At 39.2% G+C, this 24437-nt stretch overlaps 1 protein-coding gene across 2 annotated transcripts in view; it reads left to right on the forward strand.

Annotated features, from left to right (window-relative positions):
• Nucleotides 1-23779, forward strand: part of LOC124620913 — a 44377-nt gene extending 20598 nt beyond the window's left edge. For both annotated transcript variants that reach the window (XM_047147102.1, XM_047147103.1), the window contains exon 2: nucleotides 21148-23779. In XM_047147102.1, the coding sequence (XP_047003058.1) occupies nucleotides 21194-22960 (1767 nt within the window). In that variant the 5' untranslated portion in view covers nucleotides 21148-21193 and the 3' untranslated portion in view covers nucleotides 22961-23779. The remainder of the gene's footprint in view (nucleotides 1-21147) is intronic.
• Nucleotides 23780-24437: the final 658 nt, after the last annotated feature.

A 24437-nucleotide genomic window follows, 5' to 3' on the forward strand; every position in this document is an offset into this window, starting at 1 on the left:
CTCTCTTCTGTTTCTAGCATCTCTCTGTTGTTTTCTTGTCCTCTTTTGTTCCTTTTAGTGTTCGTTGCCTTCCCTTCGTTCTTCTGGCTTTTCCTTTCATTCCGTTTTGTGTTACATGTTTCGTCCGTTTTATTCTGACACTTGTGGCATTGTGTTATAAGGAACAAGCAACCGATGACCTCGTAGTTTGGTCCCTTCTCCTGCCTTTAAACCAACCAACCAACCTTCCTACAAAGGCAAACATCATTCATTATAAACAGGTGCATGCAAAGTTTTCTTGCATTCTTCAGGGTAGCAAAAAAAAACTAGCTGGATTTCATTCACAAGTTCTTTTAACAGTTCCACCGCTTCCTCTGTTGTATGGGCCAACCCCTGACGGCTCTCTGGGACCAAGATCCATTCGCCAGTTTCCGACCTGACAGTATCAGACGATGTCATCGTGGACCCTATTGCTGTCTCCAACCCCTTGGGCCACCATTTCGTGATTTTTCGAGTTCTTCGTACTATGACCCTGCCTTCCTCTATTGGAAACAATCGGAGGCGGCTCGGGTGATACCCTTCTCTTCTCAGAGTCGTGAGTGCTACAGTGTCGCCTTTACTATGAGGGAGCTAGATCATGCTCTCAGTTCATCTTCATCCTCCTCCCCTGGGCCAGGTGCTGTCCACACTCAGATGTTGCAGCACCTTTCTTATGCGGGCAAGCAATTTCTGCTTAATACGTACAACTGCATCAGGGCAGAAGGCACATTTCCCGGATGTTGGCATGAAGCCACTGTCATGCCCATACCTAAGCCTAATAAGGACAAAAATCTTCCTTCTGCCTACCACCTTATCTCTCTCACCAGCTGCGTTTGCGAGTTGATGGAACATATGATTGATGCCCGGCTGGTATGGTGGCTCAAGTCTCGCAGTTTACTAATGACTGCATAGTGTGGATTTCAAGCACGCTGTTCTGCAGTTGACCATCTCATTACTTTGTCCACCCATGTCATGAATGGTTTTCTGTGGAAATCTCAGACTGTGGCCGTGTTTTTTGATTTGGAGATGGCCTATAACACTTGTTGGAGAACTGATATCCTCCGTAGTCTTTACACATGCGGCTCCTGTGGCCAGCTGCCCTGTTTCGTTCAGGAATTTTTAAAAAGATAGAGTTTTCAAGGTGCATCTTGGTTCTTCCTTGTCAGACACTTTATCCAGGAAACCCGGGTGCCTCAGGCTTCCATCCTGAGTGTCGTCCTCTTTGCTGACACCATTAACCCTACAGAATTGCCTATCTGCTGCCAGGCATCTCTGGCTCCCTTTTTGTTGATGATTTGCCGTTTATTGCAGTTCTCCATAGACCTGTCTCACTGTGCGGCATCTTCAGCAATGTCTTGATCGTCTTTACTCCTGGAGCATCGACAGTGGCTTTCATTTTTCCACTGACAAAACCGTCTGTATGAATTTCTGGTGGTGCAGTAGGTTTCTCCCACTGTCTTTACATCTTGGGCCTGTTGCTCTTCTATTCGTTGAAACTACAAAATTCTTGGGGCTCATGCTTTATAGGATACTCTCTTGGTTCTCCCATGTGTCTTACCTGGCAACCCGCTGTATGTGGTCCCTCAGTGTCGTATGTATCCTCAATGGTACTTCCTGGGGAGCAGATCGAATTACCGTCCTCCGTTTGTACCAGTCCCTTGTCCATTCAAAACTATGCTATGGGTGCTTTGTTAACCTTGGCCTTCTTTCGCTTCCTAAGGACACTACTCCAGCCTCACTCATCACCTTCAGTTTCACAACCTTCGCATTGGAACTTTGCGATAGTGCCTTTGTGTACACTGATGGCTCTCAGACCGACCATGGTGTCGGGTTTGCCTTCATCACAGGCGTCTGTGCCTTTCAGTATCGGCTTCTGGTACACTACTCAGTATTTATAGCCGAGCTCTTCGCCCTGTATCAGGCCATGGAGTAGATCCGGTGACAGAGACTTTTCAATTGTGTTCTCTGTTCAGACTCGCTCAGCGCCCTTCAAAGTCTATGTGCGCTGTACACTGCCCATCCCTTAGTGCAACAGGTCCAGGAAAACTGTCACTTGCTCACTCTTAGTGGAGCCAATGTGATGTTTATGTGGGTTTCTGGTCATGTCAGTCTGCCAGGAAATGAGGCTGCTGATGCTGCTGCCAAGCCTGCAGTCCTTGTACCTCAGCACACCAGTTCCTATATTTCCTCCAATGATCTCTGTGTTGCCGTCTGTCAGGACATGGTGTCCCTTTGGCATCGCCATTGGTCCTTCCTTCATGGGAATAAACTCTGGATTATTAACTTGGTTGCGTATTGGGCACTGCCTCTTTAGCCATCGTCATTTTACAAGTGATGTTCCTCCACCACTTTGTACACATTGCGCCCAAGTTTTAACTGTCCGCCACTTCCTGATGGAATGCCCATTTTTAACCGTTTATGTTCCCGCTTGGGTTTGCCGTCTGAGTTATCAGCTGTTCTAGCAAATGTTGGGTGTGTTGTCGACTGCTTTTACTTTTTAGCAGTCAAAGCAATATGGTGAAAGGCATTTAATTTTTACTTTTAGACCTCCGTAGTTGTATGGTGTCCTTTCTAGCTGTTTCTCCACATCCCTACATCTACATCGATACTCTGCAAGTCACATTTAAGTGCCTGGCAGAGGATTCATCGAACCACCTTCACAATTCTCTATTATTCCAATTTTGTATAGTGCGCAAAAAGAAAGAACACCTATATCTTTCTGTATGAGCTCTGATTTCCCTTATTTTATTTTGGTGATTGTTTCTCCCTATGTAGGTCGGTGTCAAGAAAATATTTACGCCTTCACAGGAGAAAGTTGGTGACTGGAATTTTGTGAGAAGATTCTGTCGCAATGAAAAAGCCTATCTTTTAACGATGTCCAGCCCAAATCCTGTATCATTTCAGTGACCCCCTCTCTCATATTATGCGATAATAAAAAACGTGCTGCCCTTCTCTGAACTTTTTCGATGTACTCCATCAGTCCTATCTGGTAAGGATCCCACACCGCACAGCAATATTCAAAAGAGGACGGGCAAGTGTATTGTAGGCAGTCTCCTTAGTAGATCTGTTACATTTTCTAAGTGTCCTGCCAGTAAAATGCAGTCTTTGGTTAGCCTTCCCCACAACATTTTCTGTGTGTTCCTTCCAGTTTAAGTTGTTCATAATAGTAATTCCTAGGTATTTAGTTGAATTTACGGCCTTTATATTAGACTGATTTATCGCGTAACTGAAGTTTAACGAGTTCCTTTTAGCACTCATGTGGATGACCTTACACTTGTCATTATTTAGGGTCAACTGCCAATTTTTGCACCATCCAAATATCTTTTTTAAATCGCTTTGCAATTTGATTTGATCTTATGATGACTTTATTAGTCGATAAACGACAGTGTCGTCTGCAAATGACCCGAGACAGTTGCTCAGATTGTCTCCCAAATCGTTTATATAGATAAGGAACAGCAAAGGCCCTGTAACACTACCTTGGGGAACACCAGAAATCACTTCTGATTTACTCAATGATTTTCGATCAGCTACTATGAACTGTGACCTCTCTGATAGGAAATCACAAATCCAGTCACATAGCTGAGACATATTCCATAAGCACACAATTTCACAACAAGCCACTTTTGTGGTAGTGTCAAAAGCCTTCTGGAAATCCAGAAACATGGAATCGATTTGAAATCCCTTGTCAATAGCACTCAACACTTCATGTGAATAAAGAGCTAGTTGTGTTTTACAAGAACAATGTTTTCTAAACCCATGTTTACTGTGTTTCAATAGACCGTTTTCTTCAAGGTAATTCATAATGTTCGAGCACAATATATGTCCCAGAATCCTGCTGCATATCGTCGTTAATGATATGGATCTGTAAGTAATTGCTTGAATATTGGTGTGTCCTGTGAAACTTTCCAGTCTTTGGGCACGGATCTTTCGTCAAGCAAATGGTTGTATGTGATTGTTAAGTATGGAGCTAATGCATCAGCATACTCTGAAAGGAACCTAACTGGTATACAGTGTGGACCAGAAGACTTGCTTTTATTATGTGATTTAAGTTGCTTCACTACTCAGAGGATATTCACTTCTATGTTACTCATGTTGGCAGCTGTTCTTGATTCAAATTGTGGAATATTTACTTCGCCTTCTTTTGTGAAGGCATTTCGGAAGGCTGTGTTTAGTAACTCTGCTTTGGCAGCACTGTCTTCAATAGTATCTCCATTGCTGTCACTCAGAGAAGGCATTGATTGTTTCTTGCCACTAACATACTTCACAGATGACCATAATCTCTTTGGATTTTCTGCCAGGTTTTGAGACAAAGTTTCATTGTTGAAACTGTTATAAGCATCTCGCATTGAAGTCCACATTAAATTTCGAGCTTCTGTAAAAGATTGCCAATCTTGGGCATTTTGCATCTGTTTAAATTTGGCATGTTTGTTTCATTGTTTCTGCAACAGTGTTCTGACCTGTTTTGTGTACCAAGGAGGATCAGCTCCGTCGTTTGTTAATTTATTTGGTATAAATCTCTCAATTGCTGCTGATACTTTCTTTGAATTCAAGCCATATCTGGTCTACACTTATATTGTTAATTTGGAAGGAGTGGAGATTGTGTCTCAGGAAGGCGTCAAGTAGATTTTATCTGCTTTTTTGAATAGATATATTTTTGTTTATTTTTGGAGGGTTTGGGGGGGGGGGGGTTTACAATATTCAGTCTTGCTACGGCAACCCTGTGTTCACTAATCCTTGTATCCCTGTTTCTAGCTGTCTTCTCTTATGTAAATTGGGATTGACGAATAGTTGTTGTTTAACTCCTCTCTGTCCTCGTGTTCTATAGTTTTGACTTGGGCGCATATGATCCCAGTTGTTTTTGCCCTGCGCCCTAAAACAAAACAAAACAAAACAAATAGGCCTGTTCAGTAACAGATGGCCTCACACCAGTGTGTGGAGCCATTAGGTAGCTAGAGGTGGCTTTCGATAAGAATGATGGACTTGATTCTAATAGAACTCATTTGTTTCCATGCACATTTCAGTGAGTTGTTTTCTGTGACTTTTCCTCAGTTAACTTTTTCTCTCAGTATTCCTGTTTTGTTGTGGAGATCATCATTGGAAAGTGCCAGGAGTGCTGTGTCAAACTGTGTGGTCGAACCCGGGAATCTTTTTGAAAGTGCTTAGATATTTATTGGGTTTTAATTATTGACTTTTGACTATCTCAAAGGTCAGAGACTGGCTACCCTTATTTAGACTGATTTTACATTTGTAAAGGATAGAGAATTAATCTGGCTCACCTAACAAATGTTTCTGACTAAATCTGTGGAGCAATATGTGGAATGCTGCACACCACCAAGAGTGATGCAGTCACAATAGGGATTTTGCTCAATGCCACATAAGCTCTGAAATTGGCAAAAACATTTTAAAGTGTATCGAATATTGCACAATTGTAGACATCAGTCAGTGTCACAGGTGAATCTATTACCACAGTCTTTACTTTGCAGTCTCATTTGTTGGCTTTGCGAATTCACAACGAGATTATCATCTTTCTGCTTAATCTAGACCATACAAACACTTCAGATCAGTCTGTCACCACAACCTAGATCTCAGGAAGAGGGAGGATGCTATCACTGTGTAGCGTACTGCTGTCACATTGTAGTACACTTTACCCCACAGGTAATGAACTATAAATGGACTCATTTGACATAAAAATGTGTGAAAGTAAAAAAGATATGAAGTGGACTATAATCTGTTCGGTTCATTTGTAGCTGAAGTGAATGGCAGAGTGCAATACATTGGTCAAATGTAGTTAAACTGTAGTTTGGCCACTAATATGGCCAGTGCTGATGTTGGAGAGAGAGAGATTAAAAAAATCACATATTATGTCAGTTTCGAAATTTATGACCAAGAGGGAATAGTGGAAAGAATATTAAAATAATATAGCAGATAGCTGTGGCTAGCTGATCATTTGACAAGGATGAGCCAATCATTTTGCAGGGCATTAAAGTCTTCAGCCTAAAAATTTACACCGGAGTCTATACATACAATTTTGAGAAACTTTATCAGAAACTTAAGTTCATCGCACATGTGTCTTTTGATAGTCCACAGGCCAGATAGGTCAGGCCAAATGGCAAGCATCTCAGGGAACTGTTTTATTGGAGGAGTACAGATTTGGCAAATACTGTCAGTCCTCTCTAACAGTAAGCTCTGGTCTTCCTTCAGCAACCACCGTGATGACTGTTGGGCTAGACAGTTATTATTGTGCAACCTCTGGGGAGCATGCCACACTTCAGTTGTGTAATGTTTAATCAGGTAAGCTGGACTCTCCCTCTCTGGACTTTATAGATCCCTAGCTGTTCATGGTAACACCATGGAATTTAACATGAAAACAAATATCTAAACCAGGGTTGGACAAGCATGCTAAACTTCACCCATGTACAATATTCTGCCTGTGTGCACAAGGCTCTGTAGCCAGCATGTGCACCTCACCGTTGTTTTGATGCATTGAATGTTTATCACAAATATGTCACCCTTGGTAGTGTGTCTTGTAATTAAATGGCAGTTAATGATGAATTGGCGGTGAAAGCCTAACATCAGTGATAATATTCTTAGCGATTGCCCACGTTCAGTGTGGACCTGTGGCTAGAGATGTTGAGTTACGGAACAGGAGGAGGTAGGTTTGTGTCCTACTATATGTTAAGCTTTATTTTTTTTTTTTTACCTTGTTTGTGTTTGTAACAGATTCTTGGACCAGCAATGACACTTGTGTTTTTACTTGTTGTAGATATTTGGCCTTTGTTTGTGAATTTGTCGCAGTTTCTGAGGCTGTTGCTAGAAAACAGCCTAAGAGTACAGCTTCAGTTGCTGCAAATAAAATTGAGGAGCAATGTTGTCTCTAAATCCTCATTTGTTACAAATGGTTGCTGTTTATTTCCAAATATATTGCAATTTCTGAGGGTGTGGTTAGGCAGAGACCTAAGAGGACAGCTTAAATTGCTGTGAGTGAAACGAGCAGCAGTGACATTTATATTCTTCATTGTCACAAATATTTAGCTGTTTTAGAAGTGTAAAGGGGGGGTGGGGGGCTTGTGTAGGCACAAGGTGATGAGGTGCGGATCTGGCTACAGAGTCTTGCCGTGCGTGTGTTTAGAGACTTGGCCTGTCACTGCTTTGCAAAGTCTTTCTTGGTATAGCATACCATTTCTATTAGCTTTGCAGTTAAACATTTCCTTTCAGCATTTGGTCCAGCTTATTTTGGTGGGCACAACTGTCTTTAGTTTGGTAGAGTCATGGTGAAAGTGCTGTATATCATTTGCTACTAGTTCATGGCATAAAGGAAGCTCACAGGTCCAATGGCTGTTTGTACAAAAAGAGGGCAGTGTAGTGATCTATTGTTGTGATCCCTTACAAATGAATGGGAATTACAGAGGAGGAAGATAAGAACTCTCAGTATCAATAATGTAGTTGCTTAATTGACAGGTGTTGCAACTTTGCTTGGAGATGGCATCACAATGCCATGCAGAAAGAATTTAAAGATTTAGTTGACAATGGAAGAGCTAGAACTTATAAGGATCAATAGACAGCCTGTATGGGATTCATTGTTCTGTACACCAAGAAGCACTTTTTGTTAAACATGCAGCCTTGGGAAATGTGATGAAATTGGTGGTGTGAATAGTAAATTTTCTGTATTTACTCGCAGAAGCACACCGGGAAACCTGCCGTGCTCTGACAAGAACTAAACCGATCAAGTCGAATATTACCAGCAGGGAGAGGGCAGTCATTCGAGACCTGAGACAGAGTCTTGAAATTGTTGTCTTACCGGCTGACAAAGGCAATGCTACGGTTGTTCTTTCCCATAAGGACTACATTGAGAAGTTGCAGAGCCTTCTAAATGACGAATCTTACAGGAAGATCAATGCTGATCCCACAAAAAAGTTGGAGAACAAGACTAGGACTCTTCTCAAGGACGCGGGGTTACCAGAGGATGTCGCCAAGAAATTGATATCTCAAGGACCTGAATCGCCAAGACTTTATGGACTCCCTAAAGTCTACAAAGAAGGGGTGCCGTTACGCCCAACTGTCAACTGTCAGCAACATTAGGGCACCTACATATTTGCTGGCCAAATACCTGGCAGTATTACTAAGCCCTTATGTGGGTGCCCTCATCACGTTCATAAGTCTGTGGATTTCGTAAAATGTCTGGACAACTTCAAGCTGAAAGACTAGGATATCCTGGTGAGTTACGCCGTTGTTTCATTATTCACCAGGGTGCCTCTTCGAGAGTCAGTTGAGCTTATTGCACAGAAATTTGATGAGAAGACGATCGACCTTTTCAGGCACTTTCTGACCTCCAAATATTTTCTCTTTAATGGAGAATACTAACAGGGAATTGGATATGAGAAAATTATCTATCAGGTGGATGCCACACCACTTCATTAAGAATCAGAAATGCATCAGAACTGAAATTTCTGAACAATATTTGACTGGTCTTCAGAGCAATGAACAAGATTTTTTTGCAGTGGTTTGGGACCACGCATGAAATCCCAGAGACAAAACAACCATCAAAGTAGTGGAAAAATGTTGATTCACCACCACCAAAGAAAGCAAAGGCAATATGGTTGGCCAGAAAGGCCATGGCATCAGCTTTCTGGGATGTGAAAGGGATTCTTCCAATAAATTACCTTCCCAATGGTCAAAGAACTGCAGAAAAATACTACGCTAACCTCCAGAACCAGCTACAGAAAAAGAGAGACCAGGTCTGACAAGGAAGAAAGTCATTTTTCTTGAAGACAAAGTGCACCCAAGCACAACTCTCATTGCTGTAACAGCTTCACTGGGGTAAATTGTTCCCTTTCTTTCCATTCAGAGAACTTTCTACACTATGCTCATACAGCTTATGACAAGCAAAAAGACTATAACAGAACAGAATAAGTCTTCAATCACCATTTTGCCACAGCAGGCCAAAAACTAAGAGAAGAAACAAACACTAAACACAATAACACTTGACAAACATTTATTAGCTGGCACAAACGTCATGCTTCAAGTGACAAGAAACAATACAGATAATAAAAGACCTACAACAAAATCCTGTAGAACTAATAGATTATCATCTAGAGAAATTAAATATTATATGCTGGAACTCAAGAAACCTCTTAAAAAATTAATGAACACAACAGATACATTTTTGAAAAACTTTTTTCCTCTTTGCAACAGTAAAGACATTCTGACACTGTTGTTCCCTCTTACAGTCATTAAGGTTTTATTTTCATAATGCAATTCCAAGGGAATTATTCCAGTGAACCCTCTTAGCTGTGTGGATATTGGTGATCTCTTAATGGCCCACCCACACTGTTTCAGAGTGGGGTAAATGAAGAACTGCTCATGTGTGATGCTTGTGCACACCAGCAAATCTCTCTCGCCTGAGGGCACACTTCTCCTCTAATCACACCATGTTGTCTGAGAGGAAAAGGGGGAGGGGACTGCGAAAGCACAGCATGTGGCCTTGTTTTATATCCCACATTTCATAACAACAAAGATCGCGAGCAAAACAAATTTTAGTACCATTTGCTTATTTTTGGCGAGTTGAAGATGTATAATAAAATGTATATCTGGCACAATCTGTTGGCATGCATACAAATACACAGAGTTTCACAGATTTTCATCACTCATGTTGCCATGTAATCTTGAAGTATTTATTTTCGGAATAAAAAAAAAAAAAAGCCTTTCATGCACATATGTTGATCGAAACTTTGATATCATGTTTACATCATCATTATGGAGACGTAGAAACTCTTTCCAAGGAAAATAACATAGAACTACTGGACAGTTTTACCATAAAAGAATTTGCCTTTTAAACAGGAATTACACTGCAGATCAACCAGTTCCATCTGCAGATGGAGTGATTTAAACTGAAATAGTAAACACACTCAAAAACACAAAAAACAAATGCAAGACTGGCAGTGTTTTCAAATGTTTAATGAGCTATTTCTGTAATTCTTTCAATGCCACAATGAATTGTTCAAAATTTGACAGTGTTCCTCATCAGAAGTAGTCCCTTCGACAATTCCATTTACTTTTTAAATGCTTCCACTTTTGCCATGAAATCAGAAATAAGTTGCTTCTCATCTTGCAATGTCTTACTGAGGGCAGTCTGCAGTCAACACTATTTAAAATCCAAGGTCTATGATTCATTCCAGATCTTCTAATTTTCATTTTTGCTTTCCTTCTTCCTTCAAAAATTCAACAATAGTGGGTCTTAAACTGAGTACGTTCCAGGCACATCCTTTGACAAAACCAATGTACACTGCAGTAATATCTCCATACTCTTTGTTCAGTTCCATCAAAAACTATTGCAAGTAGCGTCACTCAATAGTCATATTACATACAGAAAACATACACTACAGAGAATGGATAGTATTGTCAGTAAGAGAGAACTTCATTACAGGTTTATAGATGAGTAAAAGATGTAGCATCCGAAAACGAAAAGAAGAAAATAGAATGCTTCATAGCTCGGAGACCTAGTGCTCGCCACGCACTTGATGCAAGGATGTGTCCTCCTGAGGGCTTTTACATCATCTTATTTTTTCTTGGTGTTTGGCACTTGCTTATAGGCGTTCAGTTCAGTTATGTTATGTAGACCAAATAATCTTCCAGACTTTGGATACACTAACGTGTATGCATTTGGATGTGGTATAGACTGAATTTTGAATGGACCAATATAGATGTCAAAGAATTTCATATCGACCTGCCAGCACTTTCGTTCGGTAAGTCACATCATCTGTGTTTTTAGGTATAAATTTCGTTAATTCATTATTTATAGCCTTGGATTTTTCATGTGTTTTCACCAGATCTAGATCATCAATTTTAAAATATGTAGGTTTCAACTTCCCATAATGTTTGTTTTTCTCAGTTTCTTCCCCTGTTGTTCCATTACTTTCTTGACTATTTCTTCTCTTTCCTGTGGACTCATAACCTTACATGTTGGGAATTCAATTAAGTCGTTGATCAGATTTGGTGGTTTCCCGTGATACATTATTTCACATGGACAGAACCCAATAGATGAATGTTGTAAGCTATTCAGTATATCTTCAAAGCTGTCTACATACTCTATCCAACTTACATGATGTTTGTTGCAATAAGTTCTAAATAATCTCCCTATATCTCATTTGTAACGTTCAGCTGGATTGCTTGTTAGGTGATTAGCAGATATCAGAATTGGTTTATGTTCTCATCCTCAAAAAATGTTTTCCAAAGCTTAGAAGTAAATAGTGCTCCATTGTCAGAAAGTATGCTATTCGGTTTGCCTACCTATGTGAAATAGTCTCTTCTAATTTTCAAAATGATGTTCTTGCTTGTTGCTTTCTTCAATGCACATAGTTAAATGAATTTTGAAAAAAGATCCACCATGACAAATATGTAACAGAATCCTCCTTTTTAAGGCATCTATTTGTATTCGTTTGTCAAAAGGTTTGTCTGAGTGTACTAGTTTTATCAATTGGTTTTCACAAAAACACTTGAAACTACCGTCACCTTCCCTATACATTCAACCATTCAAAAGCTCACTTTTAATCCTAGCTTGCTCAGATTCTGACCAAAACTTATTTAAGATCTTTCTCTCAAATTCATCATGTGACATGGTAGAATTTACATTCTGATTGGCCCATGAGATTGCTTCTCCATCCAAAAACCGCTTAACAAATTTAATTTTAACATTGTATGTCATGTCGTTACTAAAATTATCCTGACAATGGTGTAAAAAAATCAATAGGATGCAATTTCCCATCTCCTGGAAAACATTTTAAAGGTATGCCACCCCATACACAATTAAAATTGTTAGCAAAATTTCTTTGGGCTACACCCACTTGAAATTCTACAACTTTCTTACTTAAATCTATAACATTCTTTTTACACAAATCTATTTTTTCATCACGCTTTAGATCTACATTACTTATTTGATTGGAAATGTCTGTAAGTTTTAGCTCAGTTCCTTTTGTAAGCTTCTACTTTTTCTTCTAAGATTCTCCTAGTCTGAACAACCTCTACTTTAAGTTTATAATTTTCTATTTCTACGCGCTCATCTAGTTTTTTGAATCTCTCCTTGTTTTTGGACAACTCTTGTTTGAAATTAGTTTCTAATATTTCTAACCTTCCTTGTACTGCTCCTACACAAGTACTGAGTTCCCCCTGCTCTGTCTCAACAGTAATTTTTAGTACTGCCAAACCATCCTGGATTTCCCTTATCTTACTAGTATCCTGCCTAATCTGTCCCATCTGTTCCTTCGCTTCTTGTCTAATCTGTCCCATCTGTTCCTTCGCTTCTTGTCTAATCTGTCCCATCTGTTCCTTCACTTCTTGCCTCATCTGTTCCTTCGCTTCTTTCACATGCTGCATTAATAACATTAACAAATCATCTCCACCTACTCTCCCCTGTGCAATTGGAGTACTTGTGCTGACATTTTCACTGGACCCCTCTCCACCAAAGCTTTGATCTACACTTTGAATACTACTGGGTGATAGTTCACTGATACTTGTTCCTAGGTCTGAAGTGTTTTCCACTGGCTTGCAACCTAAAAGTTTTTCCTCACTTATTTTTACCTTGTCGTTATCGGCCATGGTAAAATATAAAACTTCCCACACAAATGTTTGTCACTTTCACAAAAACACTCCTTAAGAAAATGAACTGTTACTCATCTGATGGGGTGACAGTGCTGTTCGAGAATTTGGTCCTTTTTATCCACACTAATTCTTCCCATGGGGCAACATCCATTCGTTCTGTGTGAGCATAAAACAAAGTTTTTCAAGACAATTTATGCTTGGCATTTGTCTTACGTTCACGTGAAACAGTCACTTAAACATATTTCCACATTTCAGACATCAGTCACAGCTCAACTCCACCAAATGTAACGATTCATGTTGAATGTTACTTAACTTAAGTTTCTTCTGCCTGGTCCATTGATGAATGAATGCGAAATTTTCATGTTTAACAAGATTTACTGACATTAATTGACATCCAAACTGCACACTCGTCTTGTAAACAAAACACAGACTTCACAGATCTCTTTGACTTCCAATCAAACTCTCTAGCAGACTCAACAACAATTAACTGACTGCCACACAGCCTCGCTGCTTTCCTTTATATAGAATTTTAACAATTGCTCACAAAATATTCCATTATTAATTTTGTATAATTTCAATGCTGCAATTAAATTTACAAAACATAAAGAAATTGATGTTCAGCTGAATAAGGTATAAAATACAATATTTGAATTACAATCATCTCTAGTAATATCTTTAGTTTTCCATATGAAAATCATTCTGAACTTTTATTACAATAATGCCCCTCATATTATTTTAGTTACGTAATTAATTACAGTTTGGATTTGTTTCCTAACATGTAATGATAGTACAGAGCTCGTGCTTTATCCAATTAAATACATTGAATTACGTACGAATAAGGCCTCAATTTCTGCAGTTGGAAAACTGTGAGATGTAAACAATTGGAGAGTTAATTAGAAATGTAATTACGAAGGATACTAATTGCACAGGAAGACATAAAAATAAATAACAAATGAAAGTACATCGCTTTGTAATAACTTTTAAACTGAATTTTAAGATAATGAGCTTCTTTGAGTTAACTCGTTACTCAATTGTAATTATAGGCACTGGCCACCTATGCCAACACTTCCACAGTATTTTAACATTTTCTGCCAAATATTTATGCCTTCAATTTCTTTACTATACATTCAATCCAGCATTTGTATGTAATTTTGTTAATGACAACAATCTCTTGATAATTATGACAATATACGTTTTTCCGGAACCTTCTGTTTGCTTTCACAATTAATATCAAGTATTATTAGCAAATTGGACAGAATGATATACATATAGACACACATACAAGTCCCTAGGAAGCACTAACTTGTCCAATAATTATTCGGATGCATATAAAAATGTGGTATCAGACATTTCGTATGAATTTTGGGGACGGCTGTATCATTATATGTCCTAGGGCAATTTCAGTTTAAATGTATCCCATCCGATCTTGGGCAATATCACATGGAAATTTGTTTTGGTCAGTGAATATAGCTCTAAAACAGTCACATTGGTCTGAAGAACAGTTTGTCTTGGAATTATATTTGTCATTCACTGACCTACTTTTTGTGATTACATGAAGTATGAGCTTGGATGCCACCTAGTCACTCCTTGTCACATGAACAATGTTTCTTGTATAGTTTGTAGTTTGTTCTTCGCAGTTACTGCTTCTCACCAAATTCATTTCAGCATGTACAAAGACACCTCTGTAATTATGTTTAGGTTTGGAATCCAGTTCTGCCATTGCTTGTTTTGCATGTACTATATTTTTAAACCTACCACCATGGACCTTGCCGTTGGTGGGGAGGCTTGCGTGCCTCAGCGATACAGATGGCCGTACCGTAGGTGCAACCACAACGGAGGGGTATCTGTTGCGAGGCCAGACAAACATGTGGTTCCTGAAGAGGGGCAGCAGCCTTTTCAGTAGTTGCAGGGGCAACAGTCTGGATGATTGACTGATCTGGCCTTGTAACACTAACCAAAACAGCCTTGCTGTGCTGGTACTGTGAACGGCTGATAGCAAGGAGAAACGACAGCCGTAATTTTTCCTGAGGGCATGCAGCTTTACTGTATGGTTAAATGATGATGGCGTCCTCTTGGGTAAAATATTCCGGAGGTAAAATAGTCCCCCATTCGGATCTCCGGGCGGGGACTACTCAAGAGGACGTCGTTATCAGGAGAAAGAAAACTGGCATTCTCCGGATTGGAGCGTGGAATGTCAGATCCCTTACTTGGGCAGGTAGGCTAGAAAATTTAAAAAGGGAAATGGATAGGTTGAAGTTAGATATAGTGGGAATTAGTGAAGTTTGGTGGCAGGAGGAACAAGACTTGTGGTCAGGTGAATACTGGGTTATAAATACAAAATCAAATAGGGGTAATGCAGGAGTAGGTTTAATAATGAATAAAAAAAAATAGGAATGCGGTTAAGCTACTACAAACAAAATAGTGAACGCATTATTGTGGCCAAGATAGACACGAAGCCCACGCCTACTACAGTAGTACAAGTTTATATGCCAACTAGCTCTGCAGATGATGAAGAAATTGATGAAATGTATGATGAGATAAAAGAAATTATTCAGGTAGTGAAGGGAGACGAAAATTTAATAGTCATGGGTGACTGGAATTCGAGAGTAGGAAAAGGGAGAGAAGGAAACAAAGTGGGTGAATATAGATTGGGGGAGAGAAATGAAAGAGGAAGCCACCTGGTAGAATTTTGCACAGAGCATAACTTAATCATAGCTAACACTTGGTTCAAGACTCATCAAAGAAGGTTGTATACATGGAAGAATCCTGGAGATACTAGAAGGTATCAGATAGATTATATAATGGTAAGACAGAGATTTGGGAACCAGGTTTTAAATTGTAAGACATTTCCAGGGGCAGACGTGGACTCTGACCACAATCTATTGGTTACGAACTTTAGATTAAAACTGAAAAAACTGCAAAAAAGGTGGGAATTTAAGGAGATGGGACCTGGATAAACTGACTAAACCAGAGGTTGTACAGAGTTTCAGGGAGAGCATAAGGGAACAATTGACAGGAATGGGGAAAAGAAATACAGTAGAAGAAGAATGGGTAACTCTGAGGAATGAAGTAGTGAAGGCAGCAGAGGATCAAGTAGGTAAAAAGGCGAGGGCTGGTAGAAATCCTTTGGTAACAGAAGAAATATTGAATTTAATTGATGAAAGGAGAAAATATAAAAACGCAGTAAATGAAGCAGGCAAAAAGGAATACAAACGTCTCAAAAATGAGATCGACAGGAAGTGCAAAATGGCTAAGCAGGGATGGCTAGAGGACAAAAGTAAGGATGTAGAGGCTTATCTCACTAGGGGTAAGATAGATACTGCCTACAGGAAAATTAAAGAGACCTTTGGAGAAAAGAGAGCCACTTGTATGAATGTCAAGAGCTCAGATGGAAACCCAGTTCTAAGCAAAGAAGGGAAAGCAGAAAGGTGGAAGGAGTATATAGAGGGTCTATACAAGGGCGATGTACTTGAGGACAATATTATGGAAATGGAAGAGGATGTAGATGAAGATGAAATGGGAGATACGATACTGCGTGAAGAGTTTGACAGAGCACTGAAAGACCTGAGTCGAAACAAGGCCCCGGGAGTAGACAACATTCCGTTAGAACTACTAACGGCCTTGGGAGAGCCAGTCCTGACAAAACTCTATCATCTGGTGAGCAAGATGTATGAGACAGGCAAAATACCCTCAGACTTCAAGAAGAATATAATAATTCCAATCCCAAAGGAAGCAGGTGTTGACAGATGTGAAAATTATCAAACTATCAGTTTAATAAGTCACAGCTGCAAAATACTAACGCGTGTTCTTTACAGGGGAATGGAAAAACTGGTAGAAACCGACCGCAGCGAAGATCAGTTTGGATTCCACAGAAATGTTGGGTCATGTGAGGCAATACTGACCCTACGACTTATCGTAGAAAATAGATTAAGGAAAGGCAAACCTACATTTCTAGCATTTGTAGACTTGGAGAAAGTTTTTGACAATGTTGACTGGAATACTCTCTTTCAAATTCTAAAGGTGGCAGGGGTAAAATACAGGGAGCGAAAGGCTATTTACAATTTGTACAGAAACCAGATGGCAGTTATAAGAGTCGAGGGGCATGAAAGGGAAGCAGTGGTTGGGAAGGGAGTGAGACAGGGTTGTAGCCTGTCCCCGATGTTATTCAATCTGTATATTGAGCAAGCAGCTATTTGGGGAGCAGAATAACTGATGATGGTTGAAGTAGAGAGGATATAAAATGTAGACTGGCAATGGCAAGGAAAGCGTTTCTGAAGAAGAGAAATTTGTTAACATCGAGTATAGATTTAAGTGTCAGGAAGTCGTTTCTGAAAGTATTTGTATGGAATGTGGCCATGTATGGAAGTGAAACATGGACGATAAATAGTTTGGACAAGAAGAGAATAGAAGCTTTCGAAATGTGGTGCTACAGAAGAATGCTGAAGATTAGATGGGTAGATCACATAACTAATGAGGAGGTATTGAATAGAATTAGGGAGAAGAGGAGTTTGTGTCACAACTTGACAAGAAGAAGGGACCCGTTGGTAGGACATGTTCTGAGGCATCAAGGGATCACAAATTTAGCAATAGAGGACAGCGTGGGGGGTAAAAATCGTAGAGGAAGACCAAGAGGTGAATACACTAAGCAGATTCAGAAGGATGTAGGTTGCAGTAAGTACTGGGAGATGAAGGAGCTTGCACAGGATAGAGTAGCATGGAGAGCTGCATCAAACCAGTCTCAGGACTGAAGACAACAAAATATTTTTAAAATGTTTGCTGAGTTGTTGCATTCTAATTTCAAGACACATGTCAATTTTGTAGTTGGGAAGAGTGATATCCTCCAACAGTAAGTCATCACTTACTAAAAACTCATTTTTGTTTCCCTGCATAGCTGTGACCTTGTCTTTCCTCTTACTGTATGCCATCAACTTCCAGCTAAACAGCGGAAAATCCAGGATGGAATAATGACAATGTTATAAGAAGGATAGATTGCTAAGAAGTGGCATTTTGGCTGAAAGCTTACTTGTTTAGCAGTTGTGTGTGTGATTTTTTGTGCCTGACTGTCACTCAACATCTCCACTGTATGGCGAGTAACAATCTGTCCTTTTCATAGCATTTTCAAATTCCATATTTTATATTTATGTGCAGAGCTTAGGCTTGTTGGGTTTATTGTGAGTGTAGAGTTCTTATGCACACACTTATTTTTGGTATCATTTTGTATTTGTGTTTGACGGATTTGACTTTGACAGGACTGCTTTTTGTATTTATCTATCATTTTCTGTCTTTGCAGTTAATGTACTATTCAATAGCATGCTCATTGTTTGATGGAAGGGTCATACTTCATTGAGAAGATTAGTAATTATAGATGGTAAACAAAACAGCAGTCAATCAAATCGACCACCCATGTGTGGCTATCCTTGCATCACATTGATCTAAGGAAATAATGCGTCCCAGATCAGGGACTGGACACTGTCCATAGAAACAAAATTTCTCCTCCAGAAAGATAATCTACCAATATCTGAAGCTCATGAAATATCATTTTAATGCAACATATTTTTACTACATGCATTTCATATGGTGCACAAGGGCAACTCTCAGTGTGTCAGGAGATCTGTCCACCATCCTATATATATATATATATATATATATATATATATATATATATTAAAAAAGAGGGAAGGAGAGGGAAAGACGAAAGGATGTGGGTTTTAAGGGAGAGGGTAAGGAGTCATTCCAATCCCGCGAGCGGAAAGACTTACCTTAGGGGGAAAAAAGGACGGGTATACACTCGCGCGCGCACACACACACATATCCATCCACACATATACAGACACAAGCAGACATATATCTGCTTGTGTCTGTATATGTGTGGATGGATATGTGTGTGTGTGCGAGTGTATACCCGTCCTTTTTTCCCCCTAAGGTAAGTCTTTCCGCTCGCGGGATTGGAATGACTCCTTACCCTCTCCCTTAAAACCCACATCCTTTTGTCTTTCCCTCTCCTTCCCTCTTTCCTGATGAGGTAACAGTTTGTTGCGAAAGCTTGAATTTTGTGTGTATGTTTGTGTTTGTTTGTGTGCCTGTTGACCTGCCAGCACTTTCATTTGGTAAGTCACATCATCTTTGTTTTTAGATATATATTTCCTACGTGGAATGTTTCCCTCTATATATATATATAATTCTCATTCCATTAAGTAGCATCTCAAGTCAAGCTCAGTTTAGTTTTATGCGACTATGAAGACACCAGGGTAAATGTAGACACTAACTCTCTTATGACTTTCTATATTCTCATCATTTATTCAAAGATAAGCAAACTTTTAATCATTCTGGCTCACTTGTCAAAAAGAATTTTCTGAACCATTGTAATGTACCTTTTAGACACACTAAACTCACCCTATGGAAATTGCTAGAAGAATATTTTCAGTGTCATAGTTTAGTGCATCGTAAGGAAGTTGTTCCAAATGGTTGTTCGACTTTAATACATGATGAGATAACTTGAAAATGATTTTTGTCGGTGGTGAAATACGGTTCTGTGTCGACAAAGGCAGACATTCCAGAAAAGAAATCTGTTAAGTGTTCCTCAGGAATCATTGCAGCAATTTTGCTTGTATGTGATACCCAGTAAGTGTGATGATGAATATGCTGTGTTGGGCATCCGAAATTCATCACCACCTCCTGTACTCTGTTTCATATTGATCAGTTTTTGTGTACACATTTCTCTTATTTCATGTCACTGTACAATAGTTAATGTTAAATACACTAGTACACAAAAGTTAAGGACAAAAGTAACTTTCGCATGATATCACTGCCAGTTAACAGAGTTCGATAAAACTTGGACCATATGTTAAAGGAACTGTTACAGTGTACTACAGAAGATAACTGAAATAAATATGCGATGAGACAAACAGAAATGAGACTTTTATTCAAAAACAGTAATTACACTGAAGTTTAATAAATGTAAACATGGTCCGCAGTAGGCTATAATGGGATGTTTATTTAATTGTGCAATTAGCTAATTTCCACTAAGTTTCATTGTCAAGTACATTTCTAACATCTGTATTTTACGAAAGAATTACACTACGGTGACACCTTTTAAGATCATATTCTGAACTTTGCTCTATGTACAACAACATGCTAACTGACAGCAGCTGGTAATTCGTTGTCACAGGTACTTATTCATCCCTGAAGTCACCGCCATCCACATTGGTCCCCTGGACATTACAAATGATGGGACATGGTTCTTAATAGGGTGTGTGATCCCCATGGATGGCAGTGTGCGCTCTGCAACGTGCTTCTGTGCTGGCCACCAGGTTCATAATAATTTCTTGTGGCAGGGCATTCCATTCCTCCACCAGCATGGTGGACAACTGTTTGATGGTTGTTATTGTCCATGAAGATGCTCCAATACCTCTCCCCAATGCATCCTGCATGTGCTCCATGTGATTCAAGTTGAGGGAATGGGCAGGCCATTCCATTTGCCAAATATCCTCTCATTCCAAGAGCTCCTCCACCTGCGCTGTTTGATGCAGTTGCACATTGTCATCCATAAAAATGAATTTGGGGCGAAAGCACCCCTGAAAAGATGCACATGGAGGAGTAGTACAGTGTCATAACAACACTGACCAGTGAGTGAACCATGTTCAAAGATGTGGAGCTCAATATGCCCATGCTATGTTATGCCTACCCACAATATAATACCTGGACCAACAAAGCGATCATGTTTGACAATGTTCCTGGCTGCATTACATATTCCCACGTGTCACCATATTAGTGTTCATCCAACACTGTTGTACATGATTCTTTTATATTATGGCTTGGGGAGGCATAACGTTGCATGGGCATACTAATCTCGAAATCTTTGAACTCAGTACACTCACTAGTCAACGTTACTGTGACAATGTGCACCTCCCCCATGTGCATATTTTCAAGGGTGTATCTGATCCTGACTTCATTTTTATGGATGACGGTGAACAACCACATTGAAAAGTGTAAGTGGAGGAACTCTTGGAACAAAAGGATATTTAATGATTGGACTGGCCTGCCCATTCCCCTGACTTAACTGCCATCAAACATATGTGGGATGCATTGGTGAGAGTTTTGCAGCATGTCCATGTATACCAATGAGCATCTAGCAGCTGTCAACCACACTAGTGGAGGAGTTGAACGTCGTACCACAAGAATTCCTTATCAACCTTGAGGCCAGCATGGGAGCAAGTTGCAGATCATACATTGCAGTCCCTATTAAGACCAATGTCGCAACATTTGTAATCTCCAGGGGAACATTACGAATGGTGACTTCAGTATCAGTATTGTCATTAAAGACTCATTTCTGTTTGTCTCATTACACTCTGTACTATACTGTGGCAGTTCTTTATGCATATGGTCCAAGTTTTGTCAAGCTATGTTACTTGGCAGTGACACATCATGCAAAAATTACTTTTATCCTTAAGGTTCGCATCATAATTCTGCAAGTGAAGTAGTATTGAAGTGTGTCACAGTGAATTCTGTCTCTAAAAAATCTTTTTCTTGTTTCAGGATTCAGTTTCTGCATTGCACAGGGCCATTTCTGTTGTTCGACAGAATGAGTCACATAAAAACAATAGAAGATTTAAAAACATCAGTTGCTGAATTAGCAAGCCTGATGGATGATACTTTCACATGCTGCAAGCGGAACTACGATGCCTTGCTACCATACATTGGGAAAAAGGAAACAAATTTTAAAATATATCACAAATTAATAAATGTTAATATAATGTTGAACAAGTTAAGTGAAGAACTTGTAGGACTTAGAGTTGAATATGTAACTCTGTCATCGTATGAACAAAGAATGGAGATTGCTCTGTTTGAAGGAGGTAGAAAGAGAAGAAAGTGTGATGTGCTCGAGTTAGGCAGACATGAGACCAAAAGTATAAAAATGGAAGTGCCATATTCTGATAACACCAAGTGTTGCATTTCATTAACTTCAGAGACTGGAATCAATATGCAGTCAAAGAATTTGGAATCGGAGGATACTGAAGAAACTAGACAGTCACCGTTGCCGAAGTCAGACATACACCGGCCAAAAAACATAAAAACAGAAATACAAGATTCAAATGAAGTTGAAAATTTATTTGTTTTTCCCATTGGTAATAATGATATTCCTGCAGATCAAACATCATGTGATACTAGAAATAATAGAGTGACAGTTTGTTTTGCTGGTGATGAGGAAAGTGCTTCTGTGGCAAGTAGACTTGTGAGAGACAATGCTTATGATGAACCAGGTGATACGATTACTCAGAGAGAAAACACTGAAGAGTGTTTCCCATTGGAAAGTTTGGGAAGTCAGACTAGCAATCAAGAGAAGTACGAAGACATTGGCAGTGTTGTTCATGAAGATCATAGCATTCGCAGATATCTAGGAGGAAAAGTTGAATCATTACAAGGGAGATCAAACACTGGTAACAAAGAAAAGAAAAGAGCTCCCGATTTTCCTATCATATATGAAAATGGTCAGAGTTCAGAGGAATTGTGTGATGCAGGTGATGAACTGTATGGTATTGTAAGGCACCAGAATGGGAGATTTAAGTGTACATTACGCAATGATGGACTTGTTAATTACCAGGCAGTGCCTGTTTGTGTGAAAAGAAAGCAGCATAAAAGGAAACGAAAAATTTCCAAGAAGAACAGTTGTGCCACAGTTTCTGAAGTTCCAGATGTTAGCTGTGAAGGTGAATTTGTTAATTACCAGGCAGTGCATGGTCATTTGAAAGGAAAGGCATACAAAATGAAACGAAAAACTGCGAAGAACAACAGTTGTGCCAGAATGTCTGATGTTCCAAATAACAGCTGTGAACATGAACTTGTGAATTACCAGGCAGTGCATAGTCTTTCGAAAGGAAAGATGCATAAAATGAAACGAAAAGCTGCCAAGAAGAACAGTTGTACCAGAATGTTGGAAGTTCCAAATAACAGCTGTGAAGGTGAACTTGTTAATTACCAGGCAGTGCATAGTCATTCAAAAGGAAAGATGCATAAAATGAAACAAAAAACGGCCAAGAAGAACAGTTGTGCCAGACTGTCTGAAGTTCTAAATAATTGTTGTGAAGATGAACTTGTTAATTACCAAGCAATGAATGATCATCCAAAAGAAAAGAAGGATAAAATTAAACGAAAAACTGCCAAAAACAACAGTTATGCTAGAGTGTCTGAAGTTCCAAATAACAGCTGTGGAGGTGAACTTGTTAATTCCCAGGCAGTGCAGGGCCATACAAAGCAAATAAAGCCTAAAAAGAAACGAATAACTGCCAAGAACAGTGGTGCCCAAAAGTCTGAAGTTACAAATAGCACCACACAGTGCAAGGTCATGTGAAAGGAGAGAAGCATAAAAAAGAAAGACAGGTACTGCCAAGAAGAACAGTTGTGCCAGAATCTGTAGTTAGGAATAACAGCTGTGAAAGTACAGCATCTGTTTCTGTATGGCCTGCTATTTCCTGCTTATTTACTGACTGTTGTAGGGTACAGGTACCAAACAATATCAGTTAAACGTGCAATTAGGTTAGTTGATGTATGAATGTATGTACATGCATCATTTCATGTTAACAAAAATTTTTCAGGTTTCATTTAGGATAAATAATCTCTTCCCTTTGTAATGAACTGGTAATAAGATAAATACCCAACATAAAGGACACACGTTTCTAGGTAGGCTAGGTCATCTTGATCAGAAAGGTATATTACGAAACGTTGAACTGAAAAATAAATCCTGCAGTAACTGTTGGAAATACCAGTCAGTCTAGAGAACATTGTTTGCAGTACTCAGTTTATTTTGAAAGACAATGTTTTTTGTAGTGTGTGCAACTTTTTCTGTGAAAGTACAGCAGCATTAAGTCATATGATGTGCAAACTGACTCAAGAAGTTAGATGAAATGATAAAAATCAATATAGAGCCAACAACCATAACAATATGAGAAAAACTGAAAGATTCAAAGTAATGTATGTGTGTATTATGAACTTATTTTCAGTGTAAATATGTTATTTCCATTGACCATTTGTTAATGTAGTGTGATGACCCAATGTTTAAGTGTCAAGACAGACATTGGATAGCTCCTGAATATGATCCTGTGTCTTGTAGGTTTTTGTGTTACGTAAAAGACAATACTCAGATGAAAATATTTTATATAATTTAACTGCATATCAGAGAAAAGAAGTCCTTTTGTGTTCAAGCCCCCCCCCCCCCCTTCCTCATGTACCTCCCCCTCTCTCCCTCTCCTCCCCCTCTCCCCCGCCCTCTCCCCTTTAAATGTAAAACTGCAAGATTTGTGAAGTGTTGTAAATGTATATTACATAAATCTAAGATACCTACTGATTATTGAAGTTTGAGGTCCTGGCAAAAACTGTGAAGAAAAGATTACTTCGTACAAGTGTTATGCAAATGTGTCACCAAGGAGCATATGTTTACGAATGCACCATATGGGAAAGTGAAACGAAAATTAGTGACATGACAAGAGTGAGATAAAGTAAAAATATCAGAGTTAATTAAGGAGGAAATCAGCTGTGATTTTCCCATAATTACAGATAACTAATTTGCTCCTGAGGTATCACCTTCACTTTAGTTGGCTCAGCATTTTATTTTTTCATGACCGGAGAAGATCTGGAGAAGCTCAAACTTCATTTGGAAATTCTGCAGTAGGTGCAGGTTTCAAATACAATAACTCTTCAGATTAATATCTATTTATAAGGAACACTGCAATAATCTCTCAACTTCAATCTAAATGTCCACTTGACAGCTCAAGACATAACAACAGAATGCTAACACCTATTTAACAGCTAAGTCTTTTTCTCTTGTTTTT

Source organism: Schistocerca americana, chromosome 1 (assembly GCF_021461395.2).
Source record: "Schistocerca americana isolate TAMUIC-IGC-003095 chromosome 1, iqSchAmer2.1, whole genome shotgun sequence".
NCBI lineage: Eukaryota > Metazoa > Arthropoda > Insecta > Orthoptera > Acrididae > Schistocerca > Schistocerca americana.